Raw genomic sequence first — 14,186 nt, forward strand, 5'->3', positions numbered from 1 at the left:
TAGCTTTTAGATTTCGTAGTAGTTTTCCTTTAGAATGCTTTTTTTGTGTGTCTCTAATAGTATAGCTCCCTTTTAATCAGGTTAAGTATCATGAGTATTCATTAATTCATGCCGTTCATTTAATAAGTATTTATTAAGTAACTAATATGTGCCAGATCCTATAGGTTACTCCTGCCCTCAAGAAGCTAACATTCTGTCAAAGGGAACCAACACATCTCTAGAAAATGAAATACTGTCTTTCTATACATACATACATACACACATATCTGTATATGTGTATACACACACAGAGTATTCCTGAAGTGAGGGCACTAGCTTTTGGAGTGATCAAAAATCAAATCAAAATCCTCTAGGAGGTTGCACTTGAGCTGAGCTGTGGAAGAAGCTAGGGATTCTTCTTGATTTAAAGAAAGTGAAGGAAGGCATTCCAGTCATGGAGACAAAAGATGGAGCGTTGAATATGAGGAACATTAAGTGGCCAATTTGGCAGGAATCTAGAGTACATGGAGGAGAATAGTGTTAGTAAGGCCAGGAGGTTACCTGAAACCACATTGTGAAGGGGTAGGGAAAGAACCGCCACAAGCAGTGTTGAGAAAATCAAGGGATGTCAGTATCCAGAAGGAGGAAGTGTTCTACTGTGTCAGTCACTGTGGAGGGGTCAAAAAGGAGAAGGATTGAGAAAGGACCGTTGCATTTATCAATAAAGACATCACTTGTGACTTTCAAGGGGGCAGTTTCAGCTGAGAGGCATTGTCAGAAGCCAGAAAAGGGACTAAGAAGTGAGTGGGAGGAAAGTGGAAGAAAGGCTTGCAGGCAGCTTTTTCTAGGCTGTGAGTAGGAGAAGAGACGTGGCTTGAGGGGATGGCCGTGTCAGGTGAAGAATTTTTAAGGGTGAAGGAGATCTGGACATGTATCAGTGGCAGGGAAAGAAGCCAGTGGATAAAGAGAGACTGAAAGTTAGGGAGAGAGAAGATAGTCGAAGGCACAGTCTGCCAAGGGAGACAGGAAGGCATGAGCTCAAAGGATCTAATAAAGGGTTGGGTATTTGAAGGAGTAAGGGTCACCTCTTCCATCAAGACTGGAGCAAAGGAGAGAGTAGGGAAAAAGAGTGAGGTGACTTGAAGTGTGCATTCAGGAAGAGCAGGAGCTCTTGACAGGTCAGTGAAGTGTAAGGCGAGATTCTCAGCTGAGGAGGGGAGAGAAAAGGGTGTAATGACTAGAGGATAGAAGAGGTTTGAAACAGCTGCTGTAGGGAGTGTGGTAGAATGTCCATCCAGGAAGAATTAAAGGATTTGCATGCAACAGTGAGGGGGGGTCCAGGTGAGACTGGATGACATAAATTAGCAGTGGACCTAAGTACTTAGTTGTATGTTTTCTTCTGGCATTGTTCCACAGCACACAAGCAGGAGCAAAGACAAATGATGTAAGTAATCCAGAATTGGATTTTGGAAGAGGACAAGCAGTGATAGGAAAGTGAGGTAAGGGATTCAGGGGTCCAGAGTAGTATAAAGGTGAACTGATTAACCAATAGATCAAGATTTTGAAAGGAAAAATGTGTTGTCAGAGCATAAGGGCAATGGCTTAGGAAAACAAGTAGTGGTGTAGTGACTGGAGGTTAAGGTGAGGATGGAGACTGGGTTTGAGAAGGGTGAAGCACAGAAGAGGAAGAGCTAGAATTTCAGTAGGTTATGATCAGACAGATGAATTTCAGTTATGTTTGCGAAGGTGAAACACTTGTGGGTGATGATCAGAGGATATTACCATCCCTGTATGTGGCCAAGTTTGAGTGAAGGTACAGATCACAAGAGTTGAGGAGGTAAATTAACTAGGAAGCAAGGTTATTTGAGGGTGCATGAACACGAAAAATGAAGTCCCCAGTGATAACAGTGGGGGAAGACTGTGAGGTACTGAGCTTGTTGAAAAAGGAGGAAAAATGGCATGAGAACCAATAGCTATCAACAGCTACCAGCATCTTAACAGGGTGATAGGTCTAGAGAAAGCAGACCTCAAAGGAGGAGAGGACTACTGAGCAAAGATGGTAGAAGAAAGGCCTAGGGGTGGCACTGAGTGGCAAAAAGCATGTCTGCATCCTTGTGTTTCAGGGATGGGAGTGGTAGGAAAGCTCTAAGTGAGAGAAGATACATCTAGTACTGGAGAGAATGATCAAGGATGGAGGGGGTTTAGGGAAGAATTATCTCCATAGAGGTAATAATCATACTAATATGTGTAAGATAAAGTTCTATTAAGAGGTTTAGGTTTCTGAAGGCTATGTTTGCATATTTTTGGTCATCAACTACTTCTTCCCTTACCTGTGCACCCCATCTTTAGTTTCTCCCTACTCAGCCTTGTTTCTCTTCCTTTCATTCCATTTATTCCTTTTATATCAGCGTTGTTTGTTTTTGCTTCTCATACGCACTTAACATTGTTACATTTTACATATATCATAGTTACTCATGTGAGTCTTGTACTTCTCCCTCCACATACACACACACTCTTGGATTACATATACAAGTGACCATGTCTTAGTGGTCTTTGCACTTCCCTCAGCTCCGAACCCAGTGTATTATACTTAGGAAATAATGTCATCAATAAATAAATTTTGTCAAATTGTGGAACTGAATTTCTCTCACATTCTCTAGGGATTGGCCCTGACTGCTGTTAGAAGCCCTGTGGCAGACAACCAAGGTTAACAGGAGTTAAGAGCTCTCTGAGCCAGAGGCATTCTTAGTTGCAGGTCCCTTTATGACATTGCTTTTGTCCCATGGACCGCACACTGCCAAGCATGCTTTTGAGCTAAGAGGAGATTGAATTCGTTTGCAGAGGATCAGGCTAGGCGAAATTCTCAGGACATGTCATCACCACTCAGATCCTGTCTTTGCTGTATTCACTGTCTAAACTCTCATGAAGCATGGGACCTAACAGTCATCCAGAGAAACACTGATGGGAGAAAAAGAAAGGAAAATGGGAGACAAGCATAGTCAGACCACCAAAGCTAAGCTGTTCCCAGAAACTTACCTGGCAGTTCACTCCTGCACACTCAGCCACAATTTGAACCTCACAAAAGATGGGCCAGTTTGACAATTGGTCACTTGTGCTAGATGTTGTACAGAGCTATTAATTAATTATCTCCTCTTCCCAGTGCAGATGAAAGTGGAGTCTCCAAAGCTTATCTCACCTTATTGATCGTAGCTGTATTCCTCTACCCCCATACTTACTGCTAGTTTATAGAATTGTTTAAAATGTTCTATGTTTATAAGTTACAGATCACTTCTGCTATCTTAAATGATAGGACTTTTTTGTCACTTCCTTTGTCCCACATTTTAGTTTTATATGTCTGGATGTATGTAGTAATATTACATTTCTGTGATGTCAGCACTTCAAGTAACATGCTAGATACCTGACATTATTCCCATAATAAGTGTAAATAGCTAAAGCAATATCTTATTAGAACAGGGGTTCTTAACTTTTTTGTATGTCATAGACCCCTTCTTAGAATAATATTTCTAAATGAATAAAATAAAATACATAAGACTATAAAGAAAATCAATTATATTGAGTTACAGTTACCAAATGGTTTGTTTTAGGTTTATGGGCCCCAGGTTAAGAACCCCTGCATTAGAACAAAAAAAAAAAGTTTCTTAACATGTAGTTGTTTTATGATTCTTTAAATGGAATATTTGTTAATCATTTAATTTGGATTTTTATGTGTATTTGATTGATAATGAACTTGGAGGAAAGTGTCATTACATTTTGCCCAGAGGAGGCTTAAAGTCTTAAGAGGGAACAGAGATTTTCTAAGAATTGCAGCATGAGAAAATTATCAACATATTTGGAAATTCATATGGATGCTGCCAAACAAACCAGCTGTGATCAAAATTGCTAATCATCTTGTGTACTTCAGGGGTTTTATATACCAATCAGTTGATGAATTAGCTTATATTCACTAAGAAAAGCTTTAAAAGCTGAACTACTGCTAGGCAGAAACAAGATCCAGCAAAACTCCTGCAGCAAACTCCAGTTGCATACACATAGTTGTCCTGATTTTGCAGAATTGTCAGTGCTTTTAAGATTCAATTTTTTCTAAGGGAAATGAATTTAAAATGCCCTAAGGCATTCTTTTCATTGTGTCACCCCTTTCCTAAAGAGCTTTAATGCCTACCACATCAAGTATGAAACTCTCTACCATTTTCCAGACCCTACATAGCAGGGGAGGGGAACCTGCAACCTTGAGGTCACATGTGGCCTTCCAGATCCTTGGGTTCATCCTTTTAGTCCAAGTTTCACAGAACAAATCTTTTTATTAAGAGGATTTTTTTCTTTGAAGTTTGGATTCAGTCAGAGAGCCAAACGTGAGGACCTAGAGGGCCCTTGCTTTATAGTCTTGCTTTATCTAATCTATCCAAAAGTATTTCATACTGCTCCTTAAAAAGACTGCTTTCTCTAGTCAGGCTGTAGGCCCATGTACACCCTCCACATTACCTCTGTCTGCTGTGTTTTCACTTGGAATTTTTCCTCCTCGAAATGGTCTCTATCCATCCAAATGCTAAAAATCTCACAAGACCCACGTCAAGCTCATTACAGTGCATCAGAGTCAGAAGAGACCACAAAGACTATCTAGTTCAGTCCAAACCCCTATTATACACCCAACAAGTCTTCACCGAGCTTTTACTTGAAGGTATCTAATGAGAGGACTACTGCCTTATTAGGAAGTATTTCCTTACATCAAGACCTGCGGTAACTTTGACCCATTTCTCTTAGTTCTTCCATCTAGGACCACACAAAATAAGTCTAATCCATTTCTACCTGACAGGCCCTTCAAATGTTTAAAAACAGCTGTAACTTTCCTCTTAAGTGTTCTCTGCACTTTGTTGTTCAGCCATGTCCAACTCTCCATGACTCCATTTGGGGTTTTCTTGGCAAAGATACTGGAGTGTTTTGCCATTTCCTTCTCCAGCTCATTTTACAGATGAGGAAACTGAGGCAAACAGGGTTCAGTGACTTACCCACGGTCACATAGCTAGTAAATGTCTGAGGCTAAATTTGAAGTCATGTCTTCCTGATTCCCGCCCTGGCCCTCTATCCACTGTGCCACCTAGCTGCCCATTCTCTGTTCTAGCAAGCATCTAAATTCTTTTAACAGAGCCATAAAAGGCATCATCTTAAGGTCCTTCATACTCCCAGTATATTCCTTTCATGATGTCCTTTCTCACACATGGCACCCAGAACTGAACACAGTCCTTCAAATATGGTCTCAGCATATTGGAGTACAGTGGAACTATCATCTCCTTATCCTAAATACTGTGTATATTGCCTCAAAAAAATCACAGAATCCTGGAGTTTGAGAGTTGGAAGGGACCTCAGTAGCTGTTTAGGCTAAGTCATACTCAAAGAAATCCCCATCATTACATACCAGACAAATAATATATGTAAAGAATTTATCTTTTTGGCTGGCACATAGTAGGCTCTTATTAAATGCTTATTCTCTTCCTCTTCCCTCTCCCCCCTCTGCAGCTGGGGGCAGAATGGTTAAAGGGCTAGGCCTGGAGGCAAGAAGCCCCATGTTCAAATGTGACTTCACACACTTGCTAGCTGTGTGACCATGAGCAAGTCAGTTCACCTCTATCTGCCTTGGTTTCTCAGTTATAAAATCAGGGTCATAATAGCACTTACTTCACAGGGTTGTTGTGAAGATCAAATGAGATAATAAATGTGAAAGCACCCAGCATGTAGTAGGTGATTAATAAAAGCTTGTACTCTTCCCTTCTTCCACTTCACCTTCAAGGAAGAGGGATCCACATCCTCTCTAAGGTAGCCCATCTGCTTTTGAAAAGCTTTGAGTTGGTTTTTTTTTTTAGTTTACAACACTGAGTTACACAAGTTTTTGAGTTCCAAATTTTATCTCCTTCCCTCTCCTCCCTGCCCCCCAAGACAGCATGTAATCTGAATAGGTTCTACTTATACCTTCCCATTAAATTTACTTACATAATAGTCAAGTTATAAAGAAGAATTATGACCAATGGAATGAATCATGAGAAAGAAGAGAAGAAACCAAAAAAGAAGGAGAAAAAAAAGAGCAAATAGTTTGCCTCAATCTGTATTCAGACACTGTAATTCTTTCTTTGGATGTTTTTAGTTTTTTCCATCATGTGTGAGGTAAATAAATGAAATGTGAAGACTTCACAGGGGAGGATGTGTATAATATTCATATCTATTCGTATCTATATACAGGAGTGTTTAAAAATCAAGATGTAGGGAAGGGGAAGATTCTGAGGCCGTGAAAGTCTGATGGTTCAGCCTTTGGGAAAATTTACCCTGAAACTTTTTGTTCTTTCTTCTGGTTCTGGTTTAAAGATTTGCTCAGTAAGAATAGGATCACTGTGACCTGCTTTCTTTTACTGTAAAAGTATTCTAAGAGAATGGAGAGGGTCTCCCCCTCCCCTTAACCTAGTCTCCTTCTTTAGATTTATAGATGTCACCTCAGTTGTAATCATTAACTAAGGGAATGGGAATTGGAGTCTCTGTGCCTCAAATTCCTGGTTCTTTGTCTAGCTTTCATGCTCAGATTGTAAGCCCACCTCCCAGCCAATGGTGAGAAGGGTTAGAGGTGGGTGGGAATTCTCTTGTGATAGGTATGATTATGGGTGCCTTGACCCTTGTAAAGCACCTCCCTTGCTGGATTTGTTCTAGCGGGGGATGCCCAATTCTCAAGAATTGAATAAAATTTGTTTCTGTTCCCATCCTGAGATGGCTCCTTATTAACTTTTAATTGGTGAGAGCCTTTCATTCCACACAATCATGAGTCTTTTGGAGCTGACTTTGAACCTTGCACTGATGAGAGGAGTCAAGTCTATTATAGTTAGTCCTTACAGATATAGTGTGTCTGTAGTCATGTATAATGATCTCCTGGTTCTGCTCCCCTCACTCAGCATCAGTTAATTTAAGTCATTCCAGGTTATAATGAAGTCTGTCTGCTCCTCATTTCTTATAGCACAATAGTATTCCATTACATTCATATACCACAACTTGTTTAGTCATTTCCCAATTGATGACCATCCCCTTGATTTCCAAATTTTTGTCACTGATGAGGGTACAGTCTCTGGGAGCCCTCTTGAACTCTCCTTGAATCTTCCCACTAGATCTAACCTTTGCATAAGGCCATAAGCTTTCATTATCTAGGCCCAAATCTCTACCTAGCCTATCCCTCTATTATCCAGCTGCTTCTCACCCTTAATCCTACCAAAATCCTATTCTCTTGTTTCCTGGAGTCTTGACTTCTGGTAACCCCAGTCCCATCAGGATCCTCCTTGGACCCCTCAAGACTCTCCCTAAACCCTTCCTTATTCACCCCAGACCACCCCTCAATCCCTCCCGCAATCTTTCTGTATATAATCTCCATCTTGCCTCCATGAAGGCCCTCAGATTCAATCTAGCTCAGATTGAATCTGGCTTGCTTGTGAAAAAAAGCATCACAAAGGGTAAGATTTCTTAAGACAACCCATTATGGTGAATACTTAATAAACTTTGTCTTTTTTCTTTGGCTGAGAAGGCTTGGGTCAAATTCTTTCGGTAGGACCTGGCGTGTTGGTATTTTGGGATCTCGAGCACCATCATCATTTTTCTTTAACCTCATCACCACCACAAAAAGAGCTGCTACGATATTTTTGTACATATTGGCCATTTCCCACTTGTGTGATCTCTTTGGGGTAAAGCCCTAGAAGTGGTTTTCCTGGGTCAAAGGGTATGCACATTTTTATAGTCCTTTGGGTATAGTTCCAAATTGCTCTCCAGAATGACTGGATCAGTTCACAACTCCACCAACAATGTAACAATGTTCCAATTTTCCCACATCCTCTCTAGCATTTATGATTTTCCTGTTTTGTCATGTTAGCCAATATGACAGGAGAGATGTGGTACCTAAGAGTTGTTTTGATTTGCATTTCTCTAATCAGTAGTGATTTGGAGCATTTTTTCATGTGCCTATAGATATCTTTAATTTCTTCCTCTGAAAACTGCCTTTTCATATCTTTTGACCATTTCCCAATTGGGGAATGACTTGTATTCCTGTAAGTATCATCTTCAACTCCTGACTCTCTCTCACCCTCCCACTCCCACATCCATTCTCCTGCCACCTCCTATCAATTCTGCTCCATGATGTCCCTTCTATAAGCCCCCTTCTGTCCTCTGACACTGCCACCACTCTGGTATAGGCACATATCATCTCATGCCAGGACTAATTTTTGTATTGTTGTCATCAATTTTATTTTTGGCAGTTTTAAGGACTTTTTAAAATTGAGATATTTTGTCTTTACTTACTGGTAGCACCAAGTACCAGGCAGCTAGGTGGTGCAGTGGATAGAGTGCTGGGCCTGAAGTCAGAAAGACTCCTCTTCATGATTTCAAATCTGCCTCAGACAATTACTAGCTGTGTGACCCTGGGCAAGTCACTTTAACCCTGTTTGCCTCAGTTTCCTCATCTGTAAAGTGAGCTGGAGAAAGAAATGGCAAACCAGTGTTTTTGCCAAGAAAACACCAAATGGGGTCACAAAGAGTTGGATACGACTGAAACAACAACAAAAGTCATAAGTACAACCTAAACCCAGAAAAGTACATTCCCAGAATACAATTGAGTAACTCTATTTAATAGCATGATTGTGACTAAAAATAGATGTCACTTTCCTCTAATGTGATTTCTGATTTATTCATAGAAAAGTTTACCTAGGTTTTAGTAAGACATATGTTAAAGGTTCTCCTACTCTTCTCAAAAATATGGATAAGATATGCGCTACATGCAGTTAGGTGGATTTGAAGCTGCAGTGTTAATCAGGGCAGAGTTTTTTGCTATTCTTCCCTTAAGTGCCTTTAATGAGTCTGGCCTTTGTTTGAATGAGGCAGGTAAAGTGGGATCTTTTTTGTCTTGAGTCATTGAATTATATATGAGGTGGTACTAGCCATTCAAGAGCTTTCCCACACCCTACATGGTAAGCCTTGAGCCCCCAGGGCCCTGAGATGGGTATATAAGATCTGAGATTGGTGTTTATTTTTGGGGGTGCACTTATTGAAAGAGTATGGGTTATGAGACTCTGGGCAAGCCATTGAAATAATCCGCACACCACCCCGCCCCCAGCTTTGATAACCCAGACAGTTATTGGTGCTTCTCTGGTAACTATGTATATTATGATTTGATTAGACAGAAATGTTGATCTGTTTATATTGTCTCTGTAATTTCTGTTTGTATTTGCCCTGAAGTTCAGGAGGCTGATCTTTTTCCCCCTGGACCAAGTGAATGATATATGTATATTGAAACCGAGATTGTTAACCCCTTAAAGTTGCTTTCCTTAGAAAAGCAGATCAAAGAGCTTGCGTTAACAGCTGGTCTGCGTACTGGTTGCCGTTGGTCTTACACAGCCACAGTAGCTGCTACCAACATTGTTGTTACAAAAACCAATTTTACTTTTATTGTTTCCAAGGCAATGCTAATTTGCTAATTCATTCAGAACCAGAGACCCTTATTATATATGTAGCTAGTATGAGTTGGGAGCTCTAGTATTCTAGAATATAAAATTACAGCTTTCAGCACAAAAAAAAACTGGCTCTACTAGAAAGGATATAGATGTGGGAATTATGGAACCTGGGTTTGGATCAAACCTTTCTATCTATGTGATCTTGAGCAAAACTATTCCACTTTTTTCAGCTTCATTTTCTTTGTTAAATGGAGGAAAGTAATACTTATAGTATCTGTCTCACCAGATTATTACAAAGGGAGTGCTTTGTCTACTATAGAAATTAGAAGTATGGTTTTTATTAATGACTGTTGGTTCAAGTCAAAATCAGTCTTTTTCAGACAGTTCTATGATGTTTCTTTGTAGGTTATGGAGACACTCTTCAAGGCTACAACAGAGGCTGTTCTCTCAAATTGCCCAGAGGATGTTGAGCTTTTGCATAAATTCGTAGCTCCTGGTCAAAAGGTAATCAGTATTTAATATTTAAATATTATTTGGAAAAATTTAAAACTTGGTTCCTACTAAGCAACTTTATATTAACAGAAATAATATTTTTCTTTTTTATATTAACAAGGACAAGCTTGAACAAATGCTGAAAAATAAGTTTTTAATGTAAGTAGAAATATTTTAAATTTATTATCTAAGTGACTTAATAGTTTAGCGATCTTCTCAATTATGTTCATTCTTTTCTACCAATGGAAATAGCAGCTTGTGAGAAACGTGGTTTTGGGGATCACTGGACTTCCTAGGCAGGGCCAAAGTCCTGAGGACTTTGAGTCCATGAAACTTGGACTCAGTCAAAAGGCTGCACCCAAGGACCTAGAAGGCCATATGTGGCCTAAAGCTACAAGTTTATATATATAGAGATATATATAGAGATATATATAGATATATACAATTTCAAAATTTTTTAAAGAAATAAAAAAATTACATAAATAGTTCGAGACATAGTGCTCATGGTTCTACTGAGCCAATGAAATTTAAAATTATAATAGCCCCTAAATTAATATTCAGCTCTAGTGCTATAGATTAAGTCAAACTACCAAGAGAACCAAACCACCAATCAAGCCACCAAGTGAATACTTTGTAGAGCTAAAAAAATAGTAACAGGAGCCATGTGGAAGAACACAAGATCTCGAAGAGTATCGAGGGAAACAGGGACAAGAAGTAGGAAGGGGGAAGTGGCACTTCCAGACATCAGTTACACTGTACGTCAATAGTTATTACAAGTGTTTGACCCTGGTTACAAAGCAGAAAAGAAGCAGAAACAACTAAACTCAGTATTTCAGTGTGTAACAAAACCAAGAATAGGAATTACTTGGGGAAGAACTCCCTAGCTGAAAAGAATTGCTAAGAAAACTGGAAAGCAGGCAGACAGATACTAGGTTTAGATCAACACATCATGCCCTTTACTCAAAATTTATATATGATCTGACTATAAAGATCACATAATTAAAATAAAACAAGTAGTGACAGAAGGATGTCGCAGAAGGAATTTGTGGATAGGGTGGGAGGTTTTAGTAAATTGCTTCTGTGGTCTTCTCCAACACTGAGATTCAACTTAATAGCAATTTACAACCAACCAATCCATGATAGAAAAACTAAAAATGGGCCTTTTATAAAGGATAGAATGGTCACTAATGATAGACGTATCTTCTTGGCATTTCTCGGCTTCTACTCTTTTCCTCCAGGATTTCCTATACAGAAGCCGTGGAAATCTTAAAGAAAGCATCTCAGAATTTCACGTTCACCCCCAAGGTGAGTAATTATTTCTCTGCTAATGAAAAGCCAGTCCTACTCCTTAGTCTTCCCAAGGCTACCACTTCATCATTTCCCACCTGGCTGTTCTCCTGGACTTTATCATCTTCTCCAGGAACTCCCCATCCTACAAGATGACATCAGTTCTGAAACTAATCTTTCCCCTGCCCTGGGGCCCCTCCCTCACTGATTGGAGAGGGTGAGCATCAGAGTGCTCCTTCCGGGAGGGCACAGTCATCTGCTCATCATTTCCACTCCATCCCAACCCCAATTTTCAGCTCCTTGAATGTATTGTTGGGAGCTCTTCAAGGGCAGACGCTGCTTTTGCCTTTCTTTGTATCCTCAACACCTAGCATAGTGCCTGGCAAGTAGTAGTAAATGCTTGATGACTGATTAGTCTTTTGTCCTCTTCAACTCACAAGACAATCCAGTCAACATTTATTAAGTGCTTACTGTGTGCCAGGCACTGTGCTAAGCTCTACAGGTACAATTAATAGAAAGTCCCTGCCCTCAAGGAGTTTAATTTCTCAGTGACATTTAAAAAAATGATTAGGTATATTTGCTTTCATTGATAGCCACACCTTGCTTTTAAGATGGAAAAACAAAGCAATGAAGTAGTAAGATTAAAGAAATAATTGTCAAATTTGATATAAAGATGAATAAAAAGTTATGAAAGGATTTGTCAGGTTTAAAAGTATGAAAGCACTAAAAAGAAAGAGGAATCAAGACGTGAATAGGACCACTAGAGTAATAGGATATAAAAATTAAAGATAGAAGTTTTATGTCAAGAAAATCTTTCTAATTATTAGGCAAGATTCTCCAAAGAGGAATAGAAGTATGACCTGGCATGTAAGCACTAAACGCAGGCTGGCAACCATTTTAGAAAATTCATTCTTAAACACACTTTGACTCTGGCGTTGTGGTTTCTTTTCAGGTTGCTTATGTGTTTAGAAAGGTACATTCTGCCCTTTTGTTTTAAGGAGACTCTCCTTTCTTACTGTGACTTTTTTTTCTCATTCATTACAGTGGGGTGTTGATCTGCAAACTGAGCATGAAAAGTACTTGGTGGAGTACTGTGGCAATATTCCAGTATTTGTTATTAACTATCCCTTTGATCTCAAGCCTTTCTACATGCGGGATAATGAAGATGAACCTCAGCGTACGGTAAGATAAGACATAGTATAGATAAAATTTCATATCCTTTTCACCCAAGATCTGAATAGAAACTTAGGATGTCAGTCCAGGAAGAAACCTTAGAACACAGAATGTCAGAATTGAGAAGGACCTTAGAAATAATTAATTCATCCTTCATTTTCCTTATGAGGAAGTTGAGGTTCACTGGGTTCTCATCTTTGAATTAACCTCATCTATCCTGTGGAAAGCAAATCAACTAAATATTGTTGGCCACTTCTTATTTAAGGTCTGTGAATAAAATTTCTCCCAAACATAATGAGAAAGTAAGCTTCCAACTCATGTTGATGGTTATTTTTTTCAGCTGTAGGTTGTACTAAGCTAGTGGTGTTCAGATAGAAATGTATCCCTGCTAGCAGCGTACTGATTTAGAAAAAAACAAATTTACTATTAGCACAAATTATCTATGTTTTATTATATTTTTATTTGTTATACATTTCCCAATTATATTTTAGTCTGATTTAGGCTACACTTATGAGTTTTGATGCCACTGATCTAGATCAAAGGTTAGCAAACTACCTACCACTATTGAGCTAAATCTTGCCCAACACCTGTTTTTATAAATACAATTATATAAAAATGCAAAAAACATTCTTAGTTTGTGATCTGTCCCCTTGGGTCATAGTTTGCCAAACCCTGGTCCAGAGATCCTTTTCAACTCTGGGTTTAAACAGTTCTGTGAAGATGAGATATAGATCCAATTATAATACAAAGACATGTTCTTGCCTCAGCTTGTCTACACAAGGGGTCATGATCAAAGAGGGATAGTGAGCATTTTACATACAGGGTAGCATATATTAGTAAGATGGAAGGAAAGAGACCTGAGGCAGAGGTTTGGAGCTCCATATTCTATTGTAATTATGAGTGGAAGGGGACCAGTGTTCCAGCCTGCCAAGTTCTAGTTAAAAGATTTAGGCTGACTAGAAAGAAGGATGGACAGTGAAGAACTGGGATGGAGGTGAGGGAAATAAAGGGAATGGAGAGTGGGTAAGATGGAGGTCCTGGCTGGCTGCAGGGTAGGTAAGATGGAGGGCTCCACAATTGGAGCAATCAACTCAAATGAGGTCAGCTTGGGCCCTTCAATAGGAGTGGTTTCTGAGGGGCAGTAGAGGAGGGAATGAGGGGTCAGAGATACTGGCTTTTGTGTCTTTCTGCTTCCTTGTTCTCTTCCCTCTGTTTCCTGCCATCTCACTGTCTCTTCCTTCTCTCCAGTCTTTCTCCCTCTTTTTGGCCCATTCTTTCCCCTTATTCTCTTTTTCCTACTTTCTTTGGATATCTTTATCTTCCCTACTTGACTGTCCATAATATGGAAATGCAGTATGTGTATGCATATATGTATATGTTCATATGAAAATATCTTGCTTGTTAGTAATTTTTAAAATGCAAAATCTGAATGCAAATGCAAAACCTGTATTTATCTTTATTCAATAAAGGTAATTAGGGTCACACAGTTTAGAGTTGAAAAGAACCTTAGAGATAACCTTTTTTTTATTGAGGTGGACACTTGAGGCCCAGGGGAGTTAAATGAGTTGTCCAAACTTACACAGTAAGTAGCAAAACCAGTGTTTGAACTCAGGTCTTCTGACTATAAGTCCAGTGTTTGCCAGTGTTTGAATTCAGGTCTTTTGACTCTTAAGTCCAGTGTTCTTTCTATGTTCAGTTATAATTTGTTTTTTATTTACATCAATAATGCTTGATTTTTTTTTTCTGTTCATCAAGAGGCTGCAATCAAAATAG

At 39.3% G+C, this 14,186-nt stretch overlaps 1 protein-coding gene across 2 annotated transcripts in view; it reads left to right on the forward strand.

Annotated features, from left to right (window-relative positions):
- The window catches only part of NARS2 (asparaginyl-tRNA synthetase 2, mitochondrial), a 143,760-nt gene that overhangs the window by 95,077 nt on the left and 34,497 nt on the right, over positions 1-14,186 (forward strand). For both annotated transcript variants that reach the window (XM_036747509.1, XM_036747510.1), the window contains exons 8-11: positions 9,867-9,965; positions 10,075-10,112; positions 11,192-11,258; positions 12,285-12,422. In XM_036747509.1, coding sequence (XP_036603404.1) covers positions 9,867-9,965; positions 10,075-10,112; positions 11,192-11,258; positions 12,285-12,422 — 342 coding nt within the window. The remainder of the gene's footprint in view (positions 1-9,866; positions 9,966-10,074; positions 10,113-11,191; positions 11,259-12,284; positions 12,423-14,186) is intronic.

This window comes from Trichosurus vulpecula, chromosome 2 (genome assembly GCF_011100635.1).
Source record: "Trichosurus vulpecula isolate mTriVul1 chromosome 2, mTriVul1.pri, whole genome shotgun sequence".
Lineage (NCBI taxonomy): Eukaryota > Metazoa > Chordata > Mammalia > Diprotodontia > Phalangeridae > Trichosurus > Trichosurus vulpecula.